Source organism: Heliangelus exortis, chromosome 11, assembly GCF_036169615.1.
Source record: "Heliangelus exortis chromosome 11, bHelExo1.hap1, whole genome shotgun sequence".
In the NCBI taxonomy this organism is placed as follows: Eukaryota; Metazoa; Chordata; class Aves; order Apodiformes; family Trochilidae; genus Heliangelus; species Heliangelus exortis.
In genome coordinates this window covers 648653-676596 of record NC_092432.1, presented here as the reverse complement: position 1 = coordinate 676596, position 27944 = coordinate 648653, and the positions used below count along the sequence as shown (strand labels likewise).

At 42.4% G+C, this 27944-nt stretch overlaps 1 protein-coding gene and 1 long non-coding RNA gene across 5 annotated transcripts in view; one reads left to right on the top strand and one right to left on the bottom strand.

The window, feature by feature from the left end:
* Window positions 1-1591: 1591 nt before the first annotated feature.
* CTDSPL2 (CTD small phosphatase like 2) overlaps window positions 1592-27944 on the bottom strand; it is a 32638-nt gene continuing 6285 nt past the window's right edge. The window contains exons 1-13 of one of the 3 annotated variants that reach the window (XM_071754066.1): window positions 18555-18658; window positions 15227-15435; window positions 12297-12435; window positions 11234-11383; window positions 10563-10778; window positions 9480-9558; window positions 9115-9226; window positions 8164-8250; window positions 6654-6716; window positions 6476-6555; window positions 4666-4792; window positions 4235-4330; window positions 1592-3693 (exon numbers count right to left, since the gene is read on the bottom strand). In XM_071754066.1, coding sequence (XP_071610167.1) covers window positions 3628-3693; window positions 4235-4330; window positions 4666-4792; window positions 6476-6555; window positions 6654-6716; window positions 8164-8250; window positions 9115-9226; window positions 9480-9558; window positions 10563-10778; window positions 11234-11383; window positions 12297-12435; window positions 15227-15418 — 1407 coding nt within the window. In that variant the 5' untranslated portion in view covers window positions 15419-15435; window positions 18555-18658 and the 3' untranslated portion in view covers window positions 1592-3627. Of the gene's footprint in view, window positions 3694-4234; window positions 4331-4665; window positions 4793-6475; window positions 6556-6653; window positions 6717-8163; window positions 8251-9114; window positions 9227-9479; window positions 9559-10562; window positions 10779-11233; window positions 11384-12296; window positions 12436-15226; window positions 15436-16802; window positions 16824-18554; window positions 18659-27944 lie in introns of those variants that run through there. The other 2 variants (XM_071754067.1, XM_071754065.1) reach the window with 2 other exon arrangements.
* LOC139800698 (uncharacterized) lies at window positions 18369-19709 on the top strand. 2 transcript variants are annotated; one of them, XR_011727881.1, is made up of 2 exons: window positions 18369-18957; window positions 19453-19709. It is a non-coding gene; the product is annotated as an uncharacterized lncRNA (long non-coding RNA). The 2 variants fall into 2 exon arrangements; XR_011727880.1 differs by having other exon boundaries at window positions 19450-19709.

The window sequence follows — 27944 nt, the reverse complement described above, 5'->3', positions numbered from 1 at the left end:
GACTTCTCAGCCTGGCCCTGGGCTGTTGGGCTGCTGAGGCTTCCACCCACTGGAGCTTCCTGGTCCCTCTGCCCCACGGGGCTCAGTGCTTGTTCAGCACTCAGGTGTGGAACAGGGAGGAGGAGGAGGAGAGGAGGAAGGAGGACGAGGATGAAGAGGAGGAGGAGAAGGAGGAGAGGTTACAGAGGAGAAACCCCCTCCTCCCAGTGAGCAAAGCACTGGCCCCATCCAGCCCCTGCCCACCACAGCACTCACGTGCCAGAACCTTTCTGATCCAGGGCTGAAGGGCTCTGTCTCCTGAGCACGTCTGCCACTCACACCTCTCCTGGGCTGGGAGAGCTTTTAACCAGGGCTCAAAACATTCAGGCTTTCTGAAAGATCTCAAAAAGAAATGGAAAAATGTTTTCCTACGCAGATGGAAGGCAAAATGAATTGAGGGTGGAAGGGAAGCCAATAGTACCAAGGTGAGCATTATTCTAGCTATACAGCAACTTAAAGGAAAAATAAAATTAAACGTGTTGCCAAAATAAGCATGGAAGACATTATTTTGCTGTCAGAACCAAGAATGCTTAAACCTAGAACAGAACAGATATGGACATGTCAAATCAACACACTATTACTATGACCACGAGCAACCAAAAGACCACAAATGAAATAATCAAGAACTCTGGAAACAGGATGCTGTTGTTTTCTAAAAGTACATAAAATTGGAACAAATGCCACGGCCACAAGCTCAGCTGCTGAAGCTGCAGAGTTCTACATTCCAGCCTGGAGCAGTGCACAGAGCTGAGAGTCCCCTGGCTGCCAGTGCCCCTTCTGCTGGGCACAGCTCCACCCAGACTCATCCCAGTCTCACCCTTGAGACAAAAACAACACAGAAATAAAACCTGGTGGATCATAACTTTGCCCCGTGCAAAGGCCTTTTATGCCAGAAGTGTTCTGACATCTTAAGGAACTTACATTTTGAGGAAGGGAGGACTCATTCTGCAAAGAAAGTTCAGAATGATAAATACCAGACTTGCAGCACATCAAAATAGGAACATTTAATGTTTACGAAGCAGCCTCTTGTTTCTGCCGTGCACCTCTGCAGAACTGAACCCCTCAGTTCACAGCTTGGTTTCCCCTCACTGATCTGCTCATCACAACACAGACACAGCTGTAAAGTGCAACGTTTGCTTTGGTTTCCTTAACTCAAGAAAGCACTTGGAGAATGGCTGGGGCCAGGGGCAGAGCCCCGTGTGTCAGGACATTCTGTGAGCAGGTGATCACCTCTTTTTACACCCAGAGAAAAGCCAGGAACTGCTGAACAAAACCCACCTCCTGCTGGGAGCCTTTAGTGAATCTGAAAGGAGAAATTTGGAAGAACTCCCCATTAAACAAGGGTTAAAAATCCCAGCTCTGGGTTCACATTTTAACAAACAACTGGAGAAAAAAAAAAAAAGAAAAAAAAAAAAGTTGGCAAAACCGTGTAGCAATTCAAATGCAAGCTGCCCATTTTCAGAATCTATAAATATTTCCAGAACCATCTCATGGACATAAAAAGAGGAAGGAAGGGGTGGTTACAGGGGTCACACGTCTGAGCAAAAGCATATTTAAAGGTAATGTTATGTACATTTTATTTCAATAAAGACATAAGACAAACAGCGTAAAGATGCCCAGATGCCCTAAAGATAAATACATTTAAAAGATTCTCATTAAAATGAATCTGTAGTATTTCTTTTCCTGCAAGCAAAATACCTTTCTTTAAATACAAAAAAAATCAGTATTCTGAATTGCAAATGTTTTCACTTTTTGCAGAAAATCTGCCATGATGATTTTTTTTTCTTTTTTTAATGAATAAGGATTTTCCACAAAACAGGCTTTGCTCTACATGCTAATTTTCTAAACAGTTCAGTGACACAATGTGCTAGCTACATACACAACAGATAATATAGTAAGAAAACACTCAACCTGATGAAAAGTTAAAATCTTCATTAATACACTGGAAAAAGTTGACATAACTCATGCCTTTTAAAATCAAAAATACAAAAATTAAATGTCTTCCTAAAAAGATTTTCCTTATTTTAAGGACTCATTTGAAAATGAAGCTGCATGTAATTTGTACAATAAAATTGTACAAGTAAACAGGTAATATACATAAAAAATTAATCGACATACTTCTCAATTATCAGTTGTCCACCTTTAATTCCCAATACTGTACTTTCTTAACAAGCATACAAAATATCAAACTTCTCTTTAGAAAAAGTGCCGTTCTGTGACATCTTTTACACAAAAACAGTCTGAGCCCATGGCGTGGTAATGCAGTCGAGAGGCAAAGCATCCAGACTTTTACAAATTATACCTTCCATAAAAAGCCTCCAGGAAAAGGAGATTACACACCGTTATAAAAATATCCACCTCTTGTCCCAGCTGCATTAGAGACCAAGGCTGAGAGACCATTTCCACGTGGCATGGAAACCACTGTGATAGCACAGACTGCACCCTGGGGTCTGCTGCCCCCCAGCACTGTGCACCCCCTCCCCAGAGCTGCTTGTAACCAGGGGGGGCACCCCCAGCCCCTGCCAAAAACACTGAGCCACCACCCTGCAGAACTCTTCAGCCTTGGAGGGAACAACGAGGAGGCAGCAGGAGTTGGACTGCAGGGAACCTTAGGAGGTGACCCAGCTGCTTCTCCTCTAGAGATCTGCATGCACAGCAGAGCCTGAGGTATTCCTTGTCCATCAGCACGTGCCATCACAATGGTTTGAAATATTCTGAATATTAGTAATTCTTATATTCTTCTTATCTAGCCAGTCTCTTGATTTGTGTGGTTTTTTTTTGTTTTTTTTTTTTTGCTTTTTTTTTTTTTGAAAAGATTTCAACTACAGTAGAATATTACAGAAAGAAAATATAAATGCAGGGTTGGTTTTTTTTTTTTTTCTTTCTTTCTAAATGAAACTTACATGGGCTAAAACTAGAGGATATTTTTAAACAAATATACAGTATGCAGGCAGACGAAGCAGGAAAACGGCCATCCAACTGTTTAATAAAAAACTAAGAAAATTTGGCTATTTCCAGAAAAACTATGAAGCGCCTCAACTAAAAGGAATGCATAATGAGATTCTAATCTAATACAGGTCAAAGATGTAAAAAGGTTATAAACCTTAACAGGAAAAATAAAACAACTTTTACTGGCCATTCCTGTTGAAATGAGAATCTTAAAAGTAACAGAAAAGTGGCTACAAACCCACTTAGAGCACCAAACAGAGAGAAAATCAGAGTCCATTTTCAATCTCTGTTATATCATAAAATCCTGTGTTTCTACAGGTCAAACTGCTGGTGGCAGAAACAGAATTCTTTATAAACTGCAGATGTCCTGTACATAAAAAAATTTTGTTGGAGTTGCACTAGTTCTAAAGACTTTTCTGTTCTAGCCTCCCCACTGCGTTGTACTGTATTGTACTGAATGTCTTCCACCTCAGAGAGAGAGAGTCTCTTCCTGTAACCCTTGATTATTGTTGGGCACCAAAGATAAGAAAAGCAAGACGGGGTACAAAAATGCAAAATTTCAACAGTAATGGCAATGTTTTGTTTTTAGTCCAAAAGGGTCCTGCATTTTCTCCCCCTTCAGCAATGAGACAAAAGGCTTTAGTCAGGGGGTAGCAAGTCATGCAAGCGAAATCTGTCTCTGATGTGAGGTCGGACATCTTCGTTCTGCAAGGGAAAAAAAAAACAAAAAAAAAAAGGGGCTAATTTTAGGAGAACCACCACATCTGTAAATCAGACTCCAGGGTCTCTTTTCTAACTGTTTTCTTACGACAAAATGTAAGCCACGACTATCTGTAATTACAGGAGGCTTAGAAACAACTGCCTAACAGTCACAGTTTAGGAGTAATTTATTGGCACTTGAAGAATAAAGGCAGCCCTCACAGCCAGCAGCAGGCATTATTTCATCTAGATGCCTGCAGATTCTCCATTTCATTATAACTGATGTTACAGTTCTCCATTTTTTGATCAAAAGCACAGCTAGAAATAATGACATTCTGTCTTTTACTATGTAAATAAGCCCTTATGCATACTTGAATTCCTGCCCAGAGTATCCCTTCCAGAGAGACATACGTGATTTTCAGAGTCTAAATATCACTGACTCAAAAAAACCCAACCCTTGAAATACATGAAAGTACTTAAAAGAGCTAACTAACATATTGGGGGGAGGGGTTACAGGACAGGGGAGCCAAATAAAGGAAACACTTACCAGTTCTACAAGTTTCTCCAGAAATGGAATCAGTTTTAGGAGTTCGTTGTCATTTTTATCCATGAACCAGCTTTCTATAGGAATTCCATTTGAAAGCTAAAGGAAGCACAAAATAAATCATCAACTCGTGATTTGTACTTATCTAAAAACACGACTTGTGAAACAGCATTTTTAGGGAAAATGTTTCCCAGCCAGAGTTTACTCATATGCACTTTTCCTCTATGGATTGTTTCAAATTCACACCCAAAACGTCTCCTTCCATGGCACCACAACAAAAGTGTCCATGCTTCCCGTGCAAAGTCACTGAGTTTGCAGCTGATGAGCTCTTCATGAAAGTAAAAGCAAGAAACCCCAAGCAGTGATTTGTTTCAGTTTGGTTTGTACATTTAAGCAGGAACCTGTTTCAAGGTGCTCCCTGACCAGGTCCTTACCTGGTAGGCAAAGGCTTGCGGTGAATTGTCAATTATGATCGTTTTTGAAAGGTCTCTACCAAGAATGTTCAAATCCTTGATGTAATTTCCTTGTACACAAACACAATGCTCACGGAAAAGTCGATGCCTGTGAACGAAGTGGAATCCTGATTAGTGAGACAAATGGCTCCATCTACACTGCACAGGGGAAAAGAAGGGTGAACTTTGCCAAATGCTGTCCAGTCCTTAATTCTTCTGATTGCTACAGCTCCATTTGGACAACTCCTTCCTTTTTTTCCCATTGGCTTTTAAGCTTTTTACTGGTAGAGTGAGAAGAGCTCAATTCAGATGTCAGGACTACTTGTTACATCTTGCTTTCCAACCATTCCTGCAGATGGATTGACACAGGAACCCAAAATAATCAAACGTGTTTGCAAGGCCCCAAGATCACAGATTAGTTCTGCACAGGAGCCAATTTATTGGGTTTTGCTCTTCCTTTGTTTTGTTCCAAGCGTTGCAGCACTCAGCCTCCCCCTGCCACTGCATGCCAGAACACAAAGCATCAGAGGAAATATTTTCTTTTTCATGTTACCTCTGTTTGCAATTAACCTATTTCTGTTATTAGAGCTCGAAAAAGCCTCGAGGCCAAAACATTCCATCAACTTCTTCCTTTCCAATTAGTCTACTCCCTTTTAATTTATTACAGGAGAAAGAGTAAATGGATGGGTGGACTGAAAATTACTCAGATTAAAAAGAATACCAGGAGTAAAACTGAAATTTCATGGAATATCACAATGTAATTACGATTTAAAAATAAACTGCCAACCAGACAGATTGTGAGCTTCACACAGGTGTATTATGGTGCTGTTTCTTTGAGGCTGCTTGCATTTTTACATGAAGTTTGTAGAAGCTGTGCTTAGTGTGCTTAATTTTATAAAGGGGTTGAGCTCCTGGTGTTGCTATGGAGGAAAATAAGCTGAATTTATATATAGAGTGTGAGTCACACGTGTGGAGTGCCTGACAACTCTGCCTTTAGGCTGATGTCAAAACTGATCGTGCCTTGATGTCAGCTTCTCAGTGGCACATGAATCACAACCAAATTCATGCATCACATGAATCCTTCTGCAAATTCTTAGAATACTGCTTGGCTGTACATTTTATTGTCTTTTTCCTGTTCCTAACAGTTGTAACTGCAGTCCTGAATCACATGTGTCAGGTTCTTGGAGAAAGCTTTTTAACCCTGCGGGTGCACACTTAGGAGTCATTTTCTCTAAGTGCAAATATTGTGTGTCCCATTTTCTGTCTGATTCCTCCGGGCTCAGATAATTCCAGTGACTGAAAGTCTTGGAAAATGGAGTTTTGTTTGCCTGTTCAGAACACAGAGGCAAGCCTACCAAAACTGAATGATGCATGCCACATGAAAACCAGCACTAAGATCAACTGTTCTGGGTGAAAACTGGTGAGCAGTGTGTATCCTTACAGCCTGGAGTAAAAGGAGTTACCACGTGCCTGAACTGCCAAGGGAAAACAATGGATCCAACCACTGCCCCAGCCCAAATGCTGACATTGTTACATGTGTAAAGAGAATTAAGTTTTCACTGAGGTATTACAACAAATTGGTGCAGAGAAGTGCTTTGCCAGTGATGTCCCAGGCACAGATTTTACACAGCTCTGACAGGGCTGCTCTTTCCCCCACTCAGGACAGGTGAATCCCTGAGGAAACCCTCTGTGGTTTCAACATTTGCACTGAAGAGTCCTCCAGAGTCCCATTTTCTAGGAAACAGGAGGTAGTTTGCTTACAACAGGCATGTTCACAGTTGTCTGGCTTTACCTGACCAGCTGCTTTTTGGGGTCTAGTATGTTCAACAACTTGTCTGCATACACCTTCTTAGAAGCAGTAAAAAGAATGATCTGTGGGTTGAAGGGGAAAAAGTCATTATTTTAGATACAAGCATGCAAACATAATTAAAAAAAAAATAAATTCAAAGGTAATGGCTGATTGTTTTTACCTCATAAATCTGAGACATACGTTCCAGGAATTCTCGGAAGAACGGCCTTAACCGGACATAAACCTGAGGCAGAGAGGGACTGAGTTAAAGACCCCAAATTCCTCAGCTACCACCTGCACTACTGAGGATCAGTTTGTAAAGATTAGGTCAAAATGAACATTATAAATAACCAGCAAATATTAACTCCCTACGAAATAATAACTCAGTTAAAAAATATTTAATTAGCTTGCAGCCAAAGCAGCTGTGACAGTGTGAGAAGATAAAATTAGGCTTTAAAACTTTAACTGGCAAATCTGATGGAATTAGAAATAGTTTAAAATAAAATACAAAAAGTTGAACAATCTCTATAGGAAAAGTGAAACAGGTTGCTTTGACTAAACATTTGGAATCAGCTTTCACCAGCTGGGCAGCACCATCTCGATTACCAGATAATGTGTGCCAGCACTTAAACTAAATAATCTTCTTAATAACCTTGCTCCTCTAAGTGAATATGGGGGTGTCAGAAGTGATTTAAAAAAAAAAAAAAAAAAAAAAAAAAAGCTTTAGCTGTTTCCAAATTTCCATAAATTCAAATTCCCCTGGCACAGAGCTGCAAACATGCAGAAATTATTCCCTGCAAAAATCTGCAGACTCATGGGAAGAGATACCAAGTTAGGAGAGTTCTGTATCTCAGGGATTTGTCTCCAAACACAAGCCCTGGGCTCACACTGAGGCAGCTCCAAGCACCTGCAGCCTGAGGACAAGAGCCCAGCAGCAGGGCAGGGTGAGCAGTACCAAGCAGTGCTCTGGTCCTGTGGCACAGTGTTCAGATGTGAGTAAAGAATCACTAAAATATCCAAAAAGAGAAGGGAGTGTTGTGAATTCACAAGCTTTGTTTGTCTCATCCCACTGCAGTAACAAAGTAAAGCATCCGAGTCCTGGCTGAGCAGGATGCAAACATGTAACACCAAATTCAGTTCCCTGCAGCTGACCTATGGATTTCCAGAGCTTTTTGCAAGGATCCCCAAGACGAAAGAGAATTATTTTGTGACAAGATTCGTGAAGATGCATTTCAGCTGGGGAAGGGAGTGAAAAAACATCTGCCTTTTGTCTTCTGCACTGAAAGAAACACCCGAGTGATGTGGATGGGTTCCTCCTCCCAAGGGCTGAGAGGTGAGTTTGTGAGAAGCTGCATCTGGGAAAAGCCTCTGGAAATGAAGCTTTCAGAGTTCCTGCCTCCACCTGCTGGCAAGGACAGAGGATGCTGCTGCTGCTGCTGCTGCTGTGCTAGGAGCACTCACACCCTCCTGGCAAGGCAGGGTTACAGCAGGGAGCAGGCACCAACACCACCACGCAGTGGAGGCAACAAACTGCTCCACGATATTTCTGATAAGGATCAAACACCCTGGAAAGATCTGACAGCTGCAGTTTGTATCCCAGAGAGTTCCCCCCGAGGGTAACACACAGACACAGGAAGGATCAGTACCTAAAGGCAACAAAAAGTGCATCTTTTGCTGTGTGCACTGCTCACCTGGTAAATGACATCTTGAAAAAGAACTGGGAAAGTCAGTGCAGCATCTTCTAATTCATTTAGACTACAGTGCACTAATGTTTCATCCTGGTAAAAACAAACAAAAAAGATGGTAGAACAGACAGAAAAGGCTGTGAAGAGAATGCTGAATACACAAGTCATACTCTGGATTTTTCTGCTCATTTTAAGGCAGGTTTATTTAGTCTGGAAAATTTATTTTTCTGCAACTGCTGTCATGATTGAAGAAGATTTCTTAGAATGAATTATGCATTTCATTATTCTTGCAGTTCAAAAAAAAAATCACTAAGAATTGTGAGCTGGGGGAATAATTATAGGAAGGTATTTTAATTTTGCAGGCTATCCTGTCATTCAGTTCAAATCTGCATCTGTCAGTTTGAATAATCCACCTGTTCATATGACCACCAGAGGACATGCCAACTGATACTGCTCAGGAGAAAATAATGCTCCTGCCATCATTAACTGGCTCTGAAACAACTTCCAAAACAGAGAGACTGAAAGAAATTATTATGAAGACAAATATATTTTCTATTGATATTTTTAAGTGGCTTTATGCTCATTCTAAGAATTAAAAGATACTTTCTTGACCCATCTTGACACAAGACATACAAACCAGAATTTTCCTATTTATTACATGTAATTTTGTTTTACTTTTGATTTAGGGAAACTTTATGAGGACAGACAGCTCTTTGAAACAATAATGCCCTTTGGTTTTTTTCATGTTAAGTATTTAAAAAATACAGCCAGCATTCTATTCTTGCCACTGTATCTTTTTTTTTAAATATGGATTATCTTTAACTAAAAGTACTATGAAAATTACACAATATTCAACAAGTCCTTTACTTTACAAACATTACTGATTTCAGCAACAAACAAAATAAATGAAAAGCTTTATAACCTCTGCTTTTAGTGTGTGTTTATAAAGATATTTACCAAATCTAAAACTAATGAGAATTCTGGTGTGCTTCTTGTTTTCAGTGGAAGAGCTGGCTTCCTGTTTAGTTGTTCTTCTGTTAGTGGTGGAACATGTTTGATGAAATAATATCTGAAAAGAACACAGACTTTGCTGTAGAAATGTACATACATTATTTAACTGCTGATGTTGTAGCCCTACTTAAATATTATGCACAAGTATTTTAAAATTTAAAAAACCCCCACATCAATATACTTCTTTTAAAAGTTAAGAGCTTTTGGAATTCATTACCATAATATAAAACTGTTCCCACTTAAACAAAAATGTCTTATTTCAATCCCAAACTGATCCATTCAATATTTTCACTACAAACATTGGCACTTACGGGTCAAAGACTTCCCAGTCTTCCTCATAGGTGGCTTCTGCATGAGCTGATGAGTAGCCACTGTCTGGAGATACTGGTGCTAAAATTCAATGAAAATGACCCAAAAAAAACCAAACCAAAACAAAACAAAAAAACCAAAAGAACTAGTCTTATTAGTGCAGTTTTTAAAAGTGACAATTTGCAATTGATTCATGAATGCTACAAACAGGAGTGAAAAAACCTCACTTCAGCCTCACCCTCTGGCAAGTGCCCAGTGTTTCCTTTGGGAGCTCCTGGGAAAAACCTCCCAGAGTTTGATGCCACATCCACAGAATTCCTGCCCTGCCCAACCTGTGTCCCTCAGCAAGGCATCCAGACAATGCCTGATGGTGGGAAACACCTGGATGGATCTTCTGTTCTGTTCTGGGAAGCTCTTCCCAGAGCTTCTGGGGCCCTTCTGGAACCAGGCAACAGACCAGAGCAGGTCTGGATGCCACAGCAGCCCCTCTGCTCAGGTTAAACTGGTTTCCCTAAAAGGAGTCCTCAAAAATCTCAGTTCTACTTCAGTATCAATGTTCTGAGATAACTGTTAAGAATCTGATGCTGGCCACACACCAAGAGGAGAAGCTGAAGTTTATGGATACAATTTTTGTCAAAAAAAGATGCATGATGAGTCTTTAGAAGAAAACATGGGAAATTCATGTAGGGTGTAGATGTTTCTCATTCACCTCACCATGCTGCCCTAAGGTACCAAATTGCTGCAAATTTCTCCTCCATGATCAGCAAGTCTAGGGAGTGCAATTTGAGGATGAAGGTGGGAGGGTTCAATATTAATAAAAAAGCCTTTCCTCTGGAAGCTTTGCTTTCATTTGAAGTGTTATGAGGCCAACTGAGTGGCACCAGCAACAGATGAGACTTGCCAAAACTGTGTCTTTGGTGCATCAAACAGATTTGCCCATTAAACATAAAAATCAATACTGTCTGTGTGCCCCAGGCAAACGTGGAACATCAAATCCCAGGAAAGGCAAGGTGCTAGGATTCCCCTGAGAGTACAAATCCCATCCCACCCCACTGCTGAGCCCCAGGCAGGCACCCACTCCTTACCTGTCAGGGGTGGCAGGTCACGGTCAGTTGTTTCCTCCACCTCCTCCAGGCCATTGTTGACAGCAGACCTGACCTGCACTGCCTGGCTGGTGTAAGCTGCTCCATTGGTTGATGTTGCAGTGCTTGTAGTAATCTCATCTACCTGTTCCATATCAAGCTGTTTGACTATTTCTTCAGCTTCAACAGCTTGCCCTGGAGAATCTGATCCTGATGTTCCTGAATTAAGGTTTCAGAACACTCACAGTCATTATCTTTGGGCTGAATTAACTGCCACAGTGCTGAGTGTCATTATTAACCACACAAAAAAGCTCCAGAATAATTTAAGGTTACTGCATTTGATTCACATTACAACCAAAATGAAGGCAATGACAAACACCTTTATGTCTGGGACAAAGAACCTCACACTAATCTTACTTATTCATTAAGTATAAGCTATGAGACACACCACTAGCTACTTACAACTATGAAAAATGTTATAATGCATATAAACTTTTTGGTTTTTGATTAATGAGCAACCTTTCTAAGAATTAAGGAGACCTTCATTTGGTCATTTTAAGACTCAGACTGTAAATCAGAAAGAAAGTGGGCTGCTGCTAAACCCAGCTTCTTCTTAAAAAAATAAATCTACCATTCTTGGCTTTAACACTATTGGCTTTTCAAATAATACTCACCATTTTTATTTGCTGGTGAAAAAAAATTGAAAACAGGAGAAAATATAGTTCCCAGTAATGTAGTTCGTGGGGGACTGCCAGTGGAAGGATTATCTTCTAATTTTCCATTTTGCTTTACATGTTGGTTTGTCATTTCGTAACTTCCAGCTTCTGTAAAAGAAAAGTTCAGAAGTGCAAAACCATGATCCTGTTCCCACAGCTGCAGCCTCACTTTTACTGGCATTATTTTCACTATGGGAAAGATCCCTCTTGCTTGTGGTTCCCCCTAGGTGGCAAGAAAATTAGTCTAAGTATTCAATAATTGAAAAAAAAGCTAGCAGTTTAGTATCACTATGAAAATGAAATGCCAGCTTTCTGTGGGACCCATGAGATGGGAAGAGGAGCAAGTGGCAGCAGAACCCCAGCAGCTGAACCTCCAGCCTTCACAAGAGCAAGTCCACAGCTTATTATTCTTCACATAGATACACACACAGATTTATGCATTAATACAATTAGGAAGTAAAATGGGTTCTAGCTGTTATCACACATAACAAAGGACACAGAATTAAATAAATCTTCACGTTACAAAACCTAATGCCTAACAATTAATTTTGTCTTTGGTCTGGGACCAAAGTTAAAGAGAAGTTACTTACTTCACAGGAACAAGTCTTTGAGACATCTGTCCAGATGGAAGGAAGCAAATGTTATTTTGTGCACATGAGCTGAGAACCTTTTTGTCAGCTGAGAGTTGAGAAGCCATATTTAATTTTTTTTTAATGAGAAAACGGGAAAAGAGCTAATTCAACTATCACTGGCATTTTAGAGTAATAATTGTAAGAATTAAATCAGTGGCAAAATAGCTGGTAATGCTCACACATCCAAACTGTTCTTATGAAGACACAATGGAGGAGTCTGAGCAGAGATGCTGTAACTGCTGCTTACAGTCTTAACTCTTATTTTGCTACTGCCAGCCCAGCCTGGCTCCCAGTGAAGTCAGTCACAAAACCCTTCAGAGCCCCCAGAAACGTGGCAGCAGGGAGCAGCTGTGAGGCTGCAGGGAGAGAGGAGTGGGAGAGTCACCAACCTCCATTCATCTGACTTTTCCTCCGCACTCGGGAGATGTGTTTGTTGGGCTTCTCTCCTGTCTGAGGGGTGGATGTGATCAAGTTGTTATCTATATCCCGTTCAATCCTACTTCTTTTTGCAGGGTTTTCTCTTTCTTCCTTAAAACAGAAAAGGAGGGAAAAAGAAACACACTGAATTGCCTCTTTTCTCCACTGAGTGCTACTAGAATACACGAGCTGCTAGAGGAAGTTTCACCGAAGATTGGTTTCTTGTTCCAGTTCCAGATGCAAAATGTGCCCAGCTGGAATCTTAAACTCATTTAAACTGACACAACCTGAGGTAAACAGCAAAGTATCAGCAAAGGAAACTGCACTTGGAGTTTCTGCAGAAGCAAAACTCTCTTTAAATACTATTTCACTGGACAGTCACTTTATAAATATTTAAGTGCTATGGAGCCTGGGAAATGGAGAGAGAAGGCAACAAAAATCATCTCAGAGTTGATTTCTCTCCCTGTTAAGGACACAGGAAGGAAGCTGCATGACAGAATCCAATACTAAATTCTCCACCATGCTCCACACATAAAGCAGGTTCCTAGGTTGTGTGTAAGTGCAGAATTTGCTGCTATCCAACCTGTGTCACCCCAAGCCTTACAAATGGTGTAAGCAAAGGACCCAGTGACTCTTACCTGTCCCCTGTGGCACTGAGAAATGACAGAGAACCAAACCCTTCTGTCCATTTTCTGCAGATGAGTACACGTGTAGGCACAGGTGTTTAAGACAGGTTTCTTCCCCTTTTTTCCCCAAAGCACTTGCTACAACTTAATAAAACGTGGCCATATAGAACACATTGAAATGTGAGGTGGGGGACAAAATAAACCAAAACAAATAGATCAGAATAACAGAGTATCAGAATGACAAGGCCACAGACTATGTAAAAGCTAATTAAATTTTTAATTTTAAAATTACAGCATTACCTTGCTGCAGCAGCAGTTTCACATCCTTAAAAAGAAATGGTTTGTGTGCTCATGAGTTTGTACCAAAGTTTGTGTTGCACACTCCCTGCCACTGCTGATGGGCAGAGGAGCAGGGAGGCTGCAGAGCACCTCAAGATCAGACCTAACACCATCCACACCTGACAGCCACATTCTAGTCTCTGGCTTTTCTAAATAAATACCTGCAAGTTTCCTTCAGCTTTGGTTTAAAGAGTATTTCTGATGGGGCATCTTCAAAATACCACACAAATTTATGGCTGTGACTGAGGTGTCAACGTGCATTGGCTGCAGAGACATTTATTGCTGCAAATCCACACAGCCCCAGGGGTGATTTAGACTTCAGCAGCCCCATCCCCAAACTTCTGGGCAAGTTGAACACACTCAGAGAGTTCTCAGGTTTCCATGGCAGCCACAAGACTACTTGGTGAAGTCATGAGCACTCTGGAAGGTAGCCCAGCAGTATCAATATCATGCCATGCTAATGCCACTGGAACCACTCCAAGCCCTGCTGCAGGCACAGGAGAGGACAGGAAAGGAAACAGGGAAAAAAATGTGGATGTTTTATATTAAAAACCTGCCAAGAAAAAAAAAAAAAATAAAATACTGAACTGTAATTCAAAGATCTGGGAGAGGATGAGAAGAGGGGAAAAGAGCAAGTTCACAAAACCTCAAAGAGACAAAGAAAAGGAGAACCAGACATGTTTCCCTTATCTTAAAAATCCAACATAAAATGATTTGCTTAGAATGCAGAGCTTTGTTGCAGTGGTTTTGCAGCCCAAATGTTGCACTACTGAGCTACAATGCAGATGCTGAATGTAAAATGCATTCGTTGTCCAGGTGTAATGAAACACCAAAATGTGAGAAGATTTAACCTTTTATTTTTTTTAACTATTTCTTTGGTGGCACCCCAAGTATGACAGATAATTAACACTTGCCATGAAACATTAAATGGCACAATCTTTTGGCAATTTAAGAATACACCTTTAATTATTAAAATTATTTCAACTTCAGCTTGTTACTGAGTTGTCCTTTCAAGGCTCAGTTTAAAACACCAAGAAGTGACATAATTGTTATTTATCATATAGCTCTCCTGGGATACACTTTAACAAAGTTATGTCTTCTTGGCTACTTTTTTGCTATTACTTCTTGGCTATTTTTTAAAATTTACAGCTACATAATATCAGTATCTGGACTGCTGGGACTGAATGAAATTGTGGTTTTTTTTTTTATCTAGCTTACCTTTACAGAAAAAAACCCCACAGGCTTTTGAAGCAATAGAAATTCAGACAGCAAAGCAAGATATATCTATAATTCACCCTCAAAATGTACATGCAAGAGGTTTTAACATGTGAAGATCAGTCAAGTTCAGATTTCTGCCTGCATCAAGCCAGGTGAGATTTAGTGGTTTATCCCTGACAATGTGTGGGTTTGATCCACTAAGGGGGGCAGTGCTCACTGCAATAATACACTGGGCAGTCACTGCAGTTTCACGATGGTTGAATTTGTGAGGTTTTTGAATAAAAGGAATTTTAAGAATAAAGAAATTTTGAATAAAATTTCCTAAGAAATTCTGAATAAAAATGCTAAAAATATTCAGCAAATTTTGCTTACAGACTTGCCTCTCTTCGTTGCCACCACTGGTAATTCCCAGATTCAAGAAGCCAGAACTTCAAACCAGAAATTTAAGATCTCCCAAATTTAGTAGTCAAGACTTTCACAAAGAAATGCTGAGGCAATAAATCCTGTGATTTATTGGATTGTCTGAAACACGAATCCTCTAGGATCTGAAAGCCTGCTTTTAAAAATATAACTTGTACCTGACACAGCCATCACACGAGGATGTTTTGTTTCTACCACACTGCACATGCTGATTTATTGCTGATAGAAAGGGTTTCAGATCAAATTTAACTGACTGTGACTCAAAAACAAAGAAAAGCAGCAGCCCCCTGATGCCATACCTTGGGTGTGCTCCCTTTAATGAATTTTTTGATTGAAGACAACAAGCCACTCTCATTTTTCTGGGGCTTTCCCCCACCACCAGGTAAGGTTTCTTCCACCTCTGAATGTTTCCTCTTGGCCCTCAGAGCACGCTGTGTGTGGATCTGAGTGGATTGCTGAGAAGCTTTCCGCGTTCTCAGCCTCATTTTCATGTGTGCCACATGTAAAGCTATAAAAGGAAAAAACAAGAATACTTAGTCACTGAAGAAATGTATTAAGCTTCAGATCATGAATTCAGAAAGTTATATAATGCTGACAGTGTTCTGATGCACTGAGCTTCTGCATCCATACATATGGCTTCATTTCAATCACAGAGAAGAGCTGTTTGAGTTAGAGCCTAACACTGGCAGAAGAACAAATTAATATAATCTGGCCAGGGATACACCTGACCATTAGACCATTGAGTTTTCTGCAAAACCCTCCAATTCCAGAAGAAGGAACAAAAAGACTCCCAGCTTTTAAGACAAAAAGGTTTGTCTGGTGCCTGGTGTCTTCAGCAGCAAGTGACTATAGACTCGAGACCCAGGCAGCCCTTTCCAGCTCTGTGCTCCTCACAATACTTCATTTTAAGTCTCTACATAAAATTTGAGATGAGGCATAAATCTAAATGTGTGTCAAGTGCTCAGAGAGGAAGAAACCATAAAGGAGACTGTGCAGTCAGTGTGGGTGAGGAACCTCAGGCTGATCTCCAGAACTACTGAACACGTTGGGCCACAGAAAGACTCGTGCAAGTTATTCAATATTTATATTTCAATATTACTCAATATTTATCCAAGCAGAGTAAAAGGCTATTCCAGGCAATGGGTCCCATTTCTTTCCAACCTTCAACTTGAGTCCAATCTGAGCACAAGTCCAATCTGAGCACAAGTACAGATGAAGGAGGTATAACCCTCAGTCCAGAAAAGCAGCTGACTGAAGCTCATAGTTGGGTTGATTTGAATGCTTAAAATTATGCATATACTGGGTCAGGAGCAGGGAAAAACGGTGGCAACAAATTCATCTCAGCTGTAATGCACAGAAATACTGGTAAGAAAGTCATTTCTTAGCTGAAGTAATTGCAAAGAGCACATTTTTTTAAAAAGAAAAGCACCTGCTCCTCAGGACAGGAATCAGTACCTGAAGTTCACTAAGCAGGCACCTGACTGCTGAACAGACAGAAGACACTATCTGTAACATCTAAAATAGAAGCAACATCACAGCAGCATCTTGTTAAGGAAAAGGCACTGGTGGCACTGGTATGAGCCACGGATGCAGAAATACTGTGAGAATACTTTCTAAAAACAGCCTAAAAACTCCCGAGAAGCTGACTTTGTTCAGTCAGTCCAATCTCACACTCAGGGTGCCCCAGCTAATGCAGAATAACACCACTCCTGACACTGTTTTCAGAAGATTTAGCAAAAAAAGTACTCAGCTGGCATTGTCAAGAGTGAAACACTTCAGCTGCAGATAATATTTGCCTTAACAAACATTGGGTTTCATTTCTCACAAACACATGTCCAGCATTTTCCATCAGTAGTTAACACAACAACCATTTACAGACAAGAAAAGGACAAGTCAGGTCCTTCAGTGACTGAAGTAACAGCAGCAGAAGTGGATCCAGAGGAGAGGTTTAGGGAAAGCCAGCAGACACCACAGAATTTATACAAACTGGTTCCTCAGAATCCTCTGCCCTCCAGGAACAGAAGCATCACAGCTCTGAGTCCATGAACATATCCTCTCCTTGGAGGGAGAATTTTTGCAACAAAATTTGCATTTAAGTGAACAGAATCCACTGTACGTGGAAACAATAATGCAGAGAAATCATTTTTTAAATCCCCGCAGATTTCAGTCCAATTTTCTGTTCCTACTCCTTGCCACTAGAAAAACAAAAAGACAAAAATACCATTCAAATACAAAGATGTAAAATGACTCTGCCTGTTTTCAGAACTTGCATCTTGACTTTCTTTCTTACCAACTGTTGCCAGATTCATTTTTTGGGGTATGATTTACGGTGGGAAGGATCTACAACAGACACATGCTCCTTTTGTACTTCTGTACAAATCCACAGGAAGTAATTACAAAATTGAGGAAACTATGACATATCAATGGACAGGATGGTCCAAAGACACCTTAAAACATATAATGGATTTTTACACCAAAAAAATTATTGAAGAAACTTTTTATCAACATTGTGTGGACTAAATAATGTACTTTAATTCAGTATGACTTACCAAAATCATGTTACCCTAGGTGGCTGAAAAATGAACAACTACATAGAAAGTTTCTTGGTATTCTCATATGTGGGAGAAGAACTAATTCACAACCCTAGCAGGAAATACAGCCTGAGACAGAAAATGTCCATTAAGCTTTTAAACCAAATCGTTTAAACAGATCAATGTCTCAAGTTAAATAGCTACCAACTTGTTGGAGTGAAGTCAGAGAGAAAGAGCACTGGTTTGCCATGTTTAAAATTTTCTTAAAACTCTCCAAGGAGCTGCAGTCCTTCCACACCTTGAGAAGGGAATTTTATGAGCAGCACTGCCAACCTGCTCAGGAATGAGGTGCAAGGAGACAGACTTGGTCTCAGAGAGCAACCTCTGGGGCAGAGCAGGGGAGGAGAGCAGAGTCAGAAACACCTCCCCAGGTTTCAGATGGATTTCAGATGGATTTCAGATGGGTACCCAGGACCCCCGTGTGCTGGGCTGCTCCACAACCAGCCAGGCCTGTGCCATCCAGGAGTGCCCATTCCTTTGGTGTGTCCCACAGGTTGAATGCTTTTTGTTTGCAATCCTTCCTGGCAGGAAGCACAGGAACAGAGGAAGCAGGCAGCCTGTACCCACGGAGGTCCCCTGGGTACAGGAAACGTGTGTGCTGAGGAGTGGTAAGAGGGGAATAAAACCAGGAAGACACAGGGAGAAAGGTACAGGAAGAGGTAAGCATCCCAAAATGTCTCTCAGGGGAAGTGGTGGAGTCCCCCACTTTGGAAATGTTCTCAGTCTCAGCTGGAGGGGGTGCTGAGACACCTCAGATAAACAATAATATTAGAGAGCTTGGAGCAGATGATCCCTGAGGTCCCTCCCAACCTGACATTCCATGATTCTATGACTTAAGACATGGGAGGCTGACATGAGGGAACCCAGTGCCTTGCTCCTGCTCCCTCCTCCTTTCTTTCCACACCCATTTCAGCATTTGCCTCCTCCTCCCAGAGCAGGCCAGTGCACTGAGCTAACTGGAGAGAAGTTAATTCGGGTTATAAAGGAGATGATGGGGCACCCCAGTGATGCACCAGAGCAGGCACCCCCTGCACACCTTGGAGAGTTGCCCAGGGCAGATGGAGAGGAGCCAGGAGCCACCAGAGGCTCCATGCCCAGAGTGTGACCTGTGATGGAGAACAGGATGGAGTCCCACCAACTGCATTCCAAGAACTCCCTGAGCTCTGTGACACCTGCCCACATCATCACAAAATCCTCCAGCTGGGAAAGCACTCTCAAAATCACTGAGTACAACCACTAACCTGACACTTCCGAGTCCACCACTGAGCCACGTCCCTCAACACCACCTCTGAAACCCCTAAATCTGGACACCAGTGAAATTCCAACTTGAGAAAGAAAAGAATCCTTAAAATTTGCTGTGCTACAAGTTGCCTGATTTTCCTACAGCTGAAACAAGTATCAGGCAGGCAAAAAAATAAGCAGTGCAATGTTTGCAAGTGGTAAGTGTGTATTTATCCAGCAAGGAACCATTCAACTCATCTGCACACTATTGCCAGGTTGCTCTCTGGCTCATTTCACATCCTGGGTATCAAGCCTGGGGTTATAAATATCCCTAATGGACTTAGCAACAGTTACCTACAATCCTCTCAGTGACACGAGTTTGGTTTCCTAATGCCCAATACATTTGGCAGTGGCCAGTTTTTCCTTGAATTATATTTGTGTTTCTGTTCTGAAACAGCAGAAAGCAGAGCACAATACTCACCAGGCTCTGGAGCCAGAACACCCAAGCCTAAACATGCACATGCACTTCCTTCCTCAAACACGTAGGATTGGGATCTCAGCCCAGGACTGCAGACCCAGGATCTCCCTTGGCCACATCCAGGCCAGTCCTGGGCTGTGCCAGGGGGTGCTCAGCCCCCAGCCCTGCTCTGACATGTGGCACTCTGCAAGAACAATCCTAAGCCATCTTTTCTATTCAATTTTCTTCTCAGCAGAGTCTCTTTTGGGAGCTCGCAGCTCTAAATCCTCTCTCCGTGCAGCAGTGGAATTCCCTCCCAACAGGAAAAGCTGGTGCTGGAGCAACATCTCCAACCCAAAGTGACCCAAACACAGAGCAGCAAATACACGGAGAGCCTAAAGACTCAGCCACGTTCCTGCACTGTGTCAGTGTTCCATTTTCAACTCTCAAAAATCCCCTTCTCTCTTGAATGCTTTCTATGTCTGTAATAAACCCAGAAAGTGTGTGTGGGGGGGGGGAAATGAAACAAGGAAAAAAGTAAAAGAAAACCCTCATTCTTCAAAAGAGAAATACATGGCAAAGAGGGACTACGTGGAACTCTCATTAAATATTTTGTGAGACAGGAATGAAGAGAGGAGCTATTAAAAAGCAGGAGCTGAAGGAGCTCCAGCTGCAGCAAATTCCCTGTGTTCCCAGTCCCCCCAGGAAGCTGCCAGGCTCCCTGCCCTGGAAACACTGCTGCTGGCCCATGGCACAGGTACAGCATACCTACAGGACAGAAATTCCTCTGCATGACTCAGAGTTCCAAACAAGAGCACACAGACCTCCATGGAGTGCTCAGTTAGGGAAGATTTACCTTCCTGCCACATCTGGTACTACCATTTTATCTATTTTTCCCAAAACCATTAAATGAAAAATTAGGTGAGGCACATATAATTACTGGGTTTAAGGCTTCTTGACTCAGGAAAAGGCTTAAGGTAAGGTAAAAGAACAATAGTGATGAACAATAGGAAGAGATAACTGACAAGAAAATTTAAAATTACAGTGTTGAACAATTTCTACATTTCATTTGACACTCAGTAATAACACTGAGCTGCCACCACTGATGACATATCCCAAGCCTGAACCCCAGGAGAGCTCTGGAGAATGAAGACAACTACACACCCCTCAGGTGTGGACCTGGTGAGGCACAGGAACTCATTACCTGAATGGATTATTTTTTTATAATTTATTTGTGGGTTTTTTCCCTACCTCATCCCTTTCCCTTGTACACCACAAGGCAATGGCCCTGCAGGTCAGAGAGGTGCTACAGACCCTCAGAGGCTCTCAGAGGATGTGGTGCCCTCCCCAAGAGCCCAGCAGGGAAGTGCAGAGGTGGAGAGGGGTTTGTGAGCCCCCCTGGACACCCCCACATGCTGGGAGGAGAGCAGGAGCTTCCCTGGGAGGGGAGGCACTGAGAAGAGGGAAGGATGAAGCCTCAACATTTTTTACACAATCTGCTGCTGCAGATCACATTCACCTCCCCTTGTGCCTATGTGGAAAGAGTGGGTTTTTTTTTTTCTGCTGCCACAGTAGAGCTCCCTTCCAAATGACAGAAGGCAGCCAAAAAATGAGTTTGAAACATTCAAAGTGCAAAACAAAGCATACTGAAGAGTTTAGTGGGGTCTATCTGATTTTAACAACCACAGTGTTCTTCCTGCATTACTCCACAGCACTTCTTGAAACATTTTTTACACAAAGGCAGTACGTTTTTTACATTACTGGAGATTTTGAGCAAGTGTGTCAGTGCATGCTGCCTGTGCTGTAGGCAGAGACAGACACATGGCCAAGCTGCACAAAGCTGTGAAGTGTCACCAAATTTAACAGCTGTGACAACTGATGCCTGGGTCTGAACCTGAGAGCTCCCAGTGGCAGGTCCAGGACCCCACTATCAACCAGCTCAGATAATGCAGGCCTCACTGCTGAGAAAATGTGCTCATTTGGTTCAAATATTTCTGGCCACACAAGCTGGATCACAGGGAGCAGATCCACTGGAAGAGGAAACAAGAACAAATGTTTTCTTCAGTTTCTTTTAAACAAATCATACCAGTCACATTTCGTCAGAAATATCGTATTTCACTACTGTGATGTGACCCAGATTTCAAGTATGAAGAAACATCCCAAGGAGAAGACATGTTCACTGAGCTGGCTGAAGTCCACTCACATGGGACCAGTGATGTTTCCAAGAAACTTCAGGCCCTGTGCTAGTGCACAAAGCCTGGGTCTCCGTGGGAGATGGACAGAAAGGTGACCAGGCAGTGCCCAGAGGGGAGAGAGCAACCTGGGACAAATGATAGCTCCAGTGCAATGATAAACCTGTCTGGACTCACAACAAAGTCAAAGAAAATTACTTACAGATAAAGTCTTTGCTCCAGACAGGCCCCAAAGCACTTTACAAACTTCAAGGAAATGGTTTTTTCTTAGTTCAAAGATGTTGAGACTTTCCCCTCCCAAAGACTGCTGGCCTGTCTTGAACCAGCTTATTCTCCCTCCCTAGAAAACCCCTGCAACTTCCCCTCACTCCAGACGATGCATTTCAGCAGCTTCCATCTCAAGCAAGGCACTGCTGTATTACTTGTTGCTCTTCTCAAATCTTCAAGTGTGTTTTTCTGCAACTGCCTCTGACAGAGAAAACTTTTTACTAAGAAACCATGATTCAAATAAGTCTGGAAGTACTGCTAGTATGGCATAGGGAAAAGCAAACCAAAAAGACCATAATTTATAAAACCAACAAGACACACAGTATGTGCAATTCACCTGTTGGTGCTTGGGGATGGAATGGGGATAAATGCATGAAGAAAGCCCAAGTTCCACCAAAACAACAGCCAGCAACTATGAGTATCAAAGACAATGCAAATGGCACCTCTCTATTTTCCCTGTTTCATTGAAAGCATCTTTTCTTCTCCCTAACTTTCAGTTAATTAAATCACCTCAATCTGAAATAAAATCACACTTGAAAACCCTGGGCTCCAGTCCCCAAGTTTTAACCATGATTCCTCAGTCTGCCTGCCCTGGGCTCACAGACAGCTCTACATTCCCAAAGCTTAAGCATCTCCCCTGGAAGAAACATTTTCTTACAAAGGTTTTGCCAGAGAATGAAGGCAGCTTTTCATAATTAGCCTTAACAGAAAATAGATATTCTGTAACTTTCTTTCCCTGCTCTAGCAATCCTATTTCTGGGCACCACTCTTCTGCCCATGCTCTGCTAGTGAGGCTCTGTTTTGGTTATAGGATATGCGTTTGGAACTGAAAGTTTGGTCCCTCCTGGCCAAGACAGATTTTTTTTTTTTTTTCTTAAAGACAAGAGTTCTACATCAGTCATCCTCAGCCAGTGCAGAGCTCACCATAGCTGGGATGTTTTGGAACAGAATGTTGCAGTGTACAAGTTTTGGAGGAGTGGATACCAAATTCCAGCAGACCCAGCAGTGTTGTGGGGAGGTTCTGGAACACAGCAGCTGTCTGCAGACATATTTGGTTCTCTGGACATTCAATCCATGCTGCTGGGCACTCAGGAGCCTATTTTTGGAAGTCATCTCCCTCTTGTTACAACCCGTGGTACAGACAGGTTGCTAAACACTTCCTGAACAGACCTTCCAGGATGTTGCCTGACCACAAAAAAATCTTAATGAGTTGCTTTTTTTAATTGCTCATCTCACCCGTATTAGTTATCTTTTTCATTAAAACAAACAAACAAAACACACGTAAACTTTAAAAACTAACCAAACAAAACCACCACCAAAATTCCAGAATATTAATAAACCCAAGTAAGACTCTGCTGGATGAGGGAAGCCATGGAGGAACTCCTGTGCTAGGGAAAACCACCCATTTTTGCAAGGTCTCCACAGAGCAGAGAGCTGCCTCTTGCTTTGCTTCCCCAGGAACCTCATCTTGCTCTGCTTCACCTTAATCTTCCTGTGGGATCACAACCACAATCATATATTCCACAGGACTTTGTCAGGTTGCTATCTTTTAAAAGGCGAGATAAGGTTTTTGGCTGCTCCTTTGGCCTTAAAAATAGCAGCCTATTTTTACTGTCTGACAAAAACTCTTTATATGATAATATGATTCTTATTGCCCTGGAAAAGGGTTTTGCTTGGTGCACTAAATAGCTTCAAAACCTTTACAAACAGTTTAAACTCTGCTCTCTGCCTTGTTAGGGGTTGCTATTATGCTCACACCTGGCTTTCCTGATTTAAAAATAAAAAGATCAATCAACTCTACTGTTAAAAATGGGGAAAATGCCAGGACAGTCAAGGTTTTTATCAGTCACTGCCCATAGAAATTTTAGATTAAACATTTTCTATTACATATACATGCTGGTTTAAACCTGACTTTTTCTTAGCCCGTTCCAGCCTTTTTCAAGCATGGAAAACTTCACTCTCACAAATTTCATTCTCTGAAATTAATTTGCTAACTTAAGCTACCCGAAGTTAAAACTGACATGAAGATAAGTGCTGAAATTTTAACAGCTTTAGAGATTTGTGAGTGATACTATGTTTTCACATAAAACCTTAAGAACCTTAATAATATTGAGACATTATGAACTTCAATTCCATTCTGTTTCAAAACCTCCACTGAAATGAGCTGTGACCACCTGTGTGACCCCATCACAAGGCTGGTTTACACATTTTATTTTTGTTCAGTATTTTTTAGTGAAAAATCCACAAGAAAAACCAAACATCATCAGCCACTGGGTGGAAAGCTACAGGGAGAGTCTGGTCAATATTCTAATAATATAAAATATATCAAGCACAGGTTAGTAACAGCAGCAGAAGTTTTGTAATCCACAACTGATCTGCATGCACGGTGCTTTAATGTTTCCACTTCTCTTTGAGTCTACCCTGAATTTCACTTATTTATTTCACAAGCTAATGCCTCTGAGTTTGGCCTATCATATCTCTGCCACTTTAAAATGTGTGAGATGCAATGAAATGATAACTTTATGGCTGTCCAGTAGCAGATATGGCTCTGTAAACACTCAGGCAATTGCTGTGTTGAGTGAGAAGACAGTGCTTGTCCTGTGCCTCGTGTTGGGAACCTGATGAGAGGGACAGAGCAGCAACAGAACCACTAATGCTGCCATCACTGATGCCATGTGCTACAGGTGGCTGTTCTTTACAAAAAAAGCATGCAAAACCAGCTAACATTTCATATGCCTGGCAGCCTGAGCCAGGGAACAGGGGGCATGGATTCACATCCTGCACTGCTGACTCTGAACAGAGCAGGGGCAGCAGCTCCTGTCCATGTCACCCCACACTCACCCCTCTGTCTGTAGCTTTACTCCATAAACCAGAGAAATCTGCAACACAAGTGCTGGTACCAGCCAGGAGCTCACATGGCTGTGGGATCCCTTCCCCAGCCTCTCCAGCAGCCATGGCACAGAGGAGGAATGGGCAGGCACATTCCAAAGCTCTGCAACTCCTCTGGACAGTGGTTTATTAAATTTCAGAGCAGTGAGATTATCATTTGGGAGAATCTTCCAGATACCGAGGAGACCTAATTTAATTTAAATACCAGACACAGTGCAAGTTAACTTAAATACCAAACAAATACTTGACAGAAATTTCGCTGTCACCTTTGTGCCTTCCATGTGTACAACAGAGCACACAATACTTTTCACTAGAAGTGCTAAAGAAACAACTCAGCAAAACCATGGAAGAGTATTCTTGATAATTACGAATGTTTTAATGAAAACAGAGGGAATGTTTTCTAATTTCCATGCTTCCTTCCTCTACATCCCTTCCAGCTCAGTAGGTACTTTTATTTCATTGTGCATTATGACCAAGTGGAGAGTGTGAGAGGAGAGGGAAGGAGAAGGCAGGCTGCAGTTCAGTGACATTTTCTCTGACACTAAAGTCAATGTAAGGATCTCCCCGTTCTTCCCCCAGCTCTGCCACTTGTTGCCTCTCAGTTTGTAGCTGCAAGACACCAGTTTTTGCCGAGCAGCTGGCACGGGAGTTCCACCCTGCCCTTCTCCAGCCCAGCTCAGTCTCTCCCCCCGATAAGGGTGTTGTTGGGTGACAGCCCAGGCCAGCCCTGAGCTCTCTGCACCCTGCTGGAGGCAGCCCTGGCACTCAGCTAACCCCCTGCTCAGCCAGGCTTCCAGGCCCCTTTAGTAAACTCAAACGTTTCACCATGGGAATCGCAGGAACGAGGGCTGGAATAAAAACACCCAAATCCTGGCAGGGGCAAGGAAGCTACAGCAGTGATCCAACCATCCCAGGGCACGGGGCTGAAGCACTTCACCCCCATCACCCCCACCTAAGTCCACAACACAGCCACAGCAAGCTCTGGGATGGTACCAGTGGCACAGCTCCCGGGATGGTGCCCAGGAACAGCTCAAAGCCATGAGGAGAGGGCTGTTTCCCAGGGGCAGGGCAGAGGAGGTCACTTCTGGAGGAGCAGAGCTGCCCTGGGAGGATGCAGCATGGGCCCCCTGGTTTGCTCTCCCATCTCCTGGACTCCTCAGTGGGGCTGCAGCAACCCAGAGACTCTTCTGAGCTGCTGTGGAACCAGAGCCCCAGCTGCTCCAGTATCAATTGTGAGGCTGTTGGGTTTTTTTTTTTTCCTTGATGTGATCACTAAAACTATTTGGGTTTAAAACTTTCCTTTGTCATTTTAACAAAGACCATCCGGTCACAGACTTTTAAAGCAGCAGCACTTTATTCCATGGGATTCATTTGCTCCTTGTACTCTTGTAGGACTGTATTATTTAGGCATAAACTTTGATAAACTTTTTCTGTTATAGTTAATTTTTTTTTACAGACTGATTTCTAGAGCAAATAAGGCTCATGCAACTGCCTTGTCCATAACTGTGTGTCTGTCAGTCCTTCCCAGAACATGCAGAACCCACTGAGCAGCACCAACCTAACTTCACAAAAGCAGAGAAATTCCAAGCCTACCCAAAGTTCCCACAGGTTTTCTGCAAGCTGAAAGCAAGGTAGGCAGGACTGAGCCTTGCAGCATCCCCAGCCCAGGCACACACAGCCACACTCCATCCCAGCTCCTTTCCCAGCCCACCTCTGGAGCAGGGGCAGATCCAGCAGACGGGATCACACGCAGCTCACCAGCCAGGAGCCCAACAGAGGCACTGCAGGAGCAGGGAGGGAGAGCAAACAGGAGGTGGGGACACTTGAAATACTGTGGAAAGAGAGGCTGGAGGAGATGGGAGGGCTGGAAGGCACTAAAGAATCCCAGTCTGTGGAAAAACAGTCCTTATCAGTTCTGCTGTGTGAGAAACAACATCTACCCCTCGCTGCAGTCGTTCAGTTGGTGCTCGTGACTATCTGGCTAAGAAGAAGGCTCATTTATGACATACTAAGACAACAAAATAACTTAGAAATAGAGTTTGTAAAAATGCTGAGTGCTCCATTCATGTGTATAGTTAGCATCTCCCCATTCCTGAGCCCTGCAGTGGATCAAAACCCCTCCAGAGTAATATTTAAAAACCTGTACATTGAGGCGTGGGGGAAAACACAATCATCCTCTCCTCATCCTTTCTGCATCATGCATGTGATAAAACAGAACTCAGGCTTTAAATGCTCCTTGAACACAGAGGATAAACAAAGCCCAGCCAGAGCAGTTTAAACAACCATCTATTGCTAACCGAGTTAATTTGGCAGACTCTGTGCAGGAGCAGATGAGAAGCATCCTCATAGCCACAGGGAAAAGAGCAGAGCTCAGCTATGAAACCCGAGTAACAGGTGAAAAAGCATCTGCTCAGACACACAGAAAACTCCACGCAGTTCTATGCATTTCCTTCTGTCCTCTGGTGGTCTGCTGAAGGCTCTTCCCTCTCTTCTACAGCCTCTTCACAACAGATTTGTCCCTTTTTCTATCAATTGCCATGTGCTTCTCACTCCTTTCAAGAGGAGCTGAACACAACCCCAGTGGCAGGGCACCTTCTGCCTCCTCTCAAGGCTGGATGCTGTGGAACAGAAAGCTGCAATGGGTTTTCTTTTAGCTCAAAACAAATCTCCTCACCCCAGTGAGGAAGGCACCTGACAGCACAGCAAGCAGAGAGCTGGGACTGACACTGCCCTGGGAGATGCACTGAAGGAGAGAGGAGCTGGAACCTCCAGAAACACCAACACGGGCACCAAGGCCTCAGCACCTCAGGGCTCCTCCTGCACCACTCTGCTCAACACCACAGCACTGCCACACCTGCCATGACACTACTGGGTTTAGCAGCACAGGGAGTTTCAAAATAAAGCAAAACTATCCACCAAAAGCCCTTTACACAGAGCCTTTCCCCCTCCCAGCAACAAACAAATGGCGCAGGAACAGCTCCACCGAGCTCTCCAACCTTGCAGCTCCTGGACTAGAAGGGAACAGAAAATACAGAAAGAGGAGAAAGAACAAAGACCTTCCTGAAAGAACTTTTTATTTTTGTAAGCATGGACCACTGATGACAAATGTTTGTTTTCTAATCTTAAGCTCATTTATGGTTTGGAACCTGACTATGTTAATTAACTCAGGACATTTTTATATTCTGTATTAATCTTTGAGATTGAACATTATCAGACATTTTCCAAGTGTATATAAAAAAAAAAAAATCGATCTACTATCAGAAGAGAATTATCTTCAAGTAAGTCCAGCAGGGTAATTAAGCATAACAATTAGGTGTGACACCTATTCACTGCCAACTGTCCATACAGCCCATTTTTCCAAGAGAGGCTTTCTCTGGTGTCTGCTGCTGGTAAGCTTTCT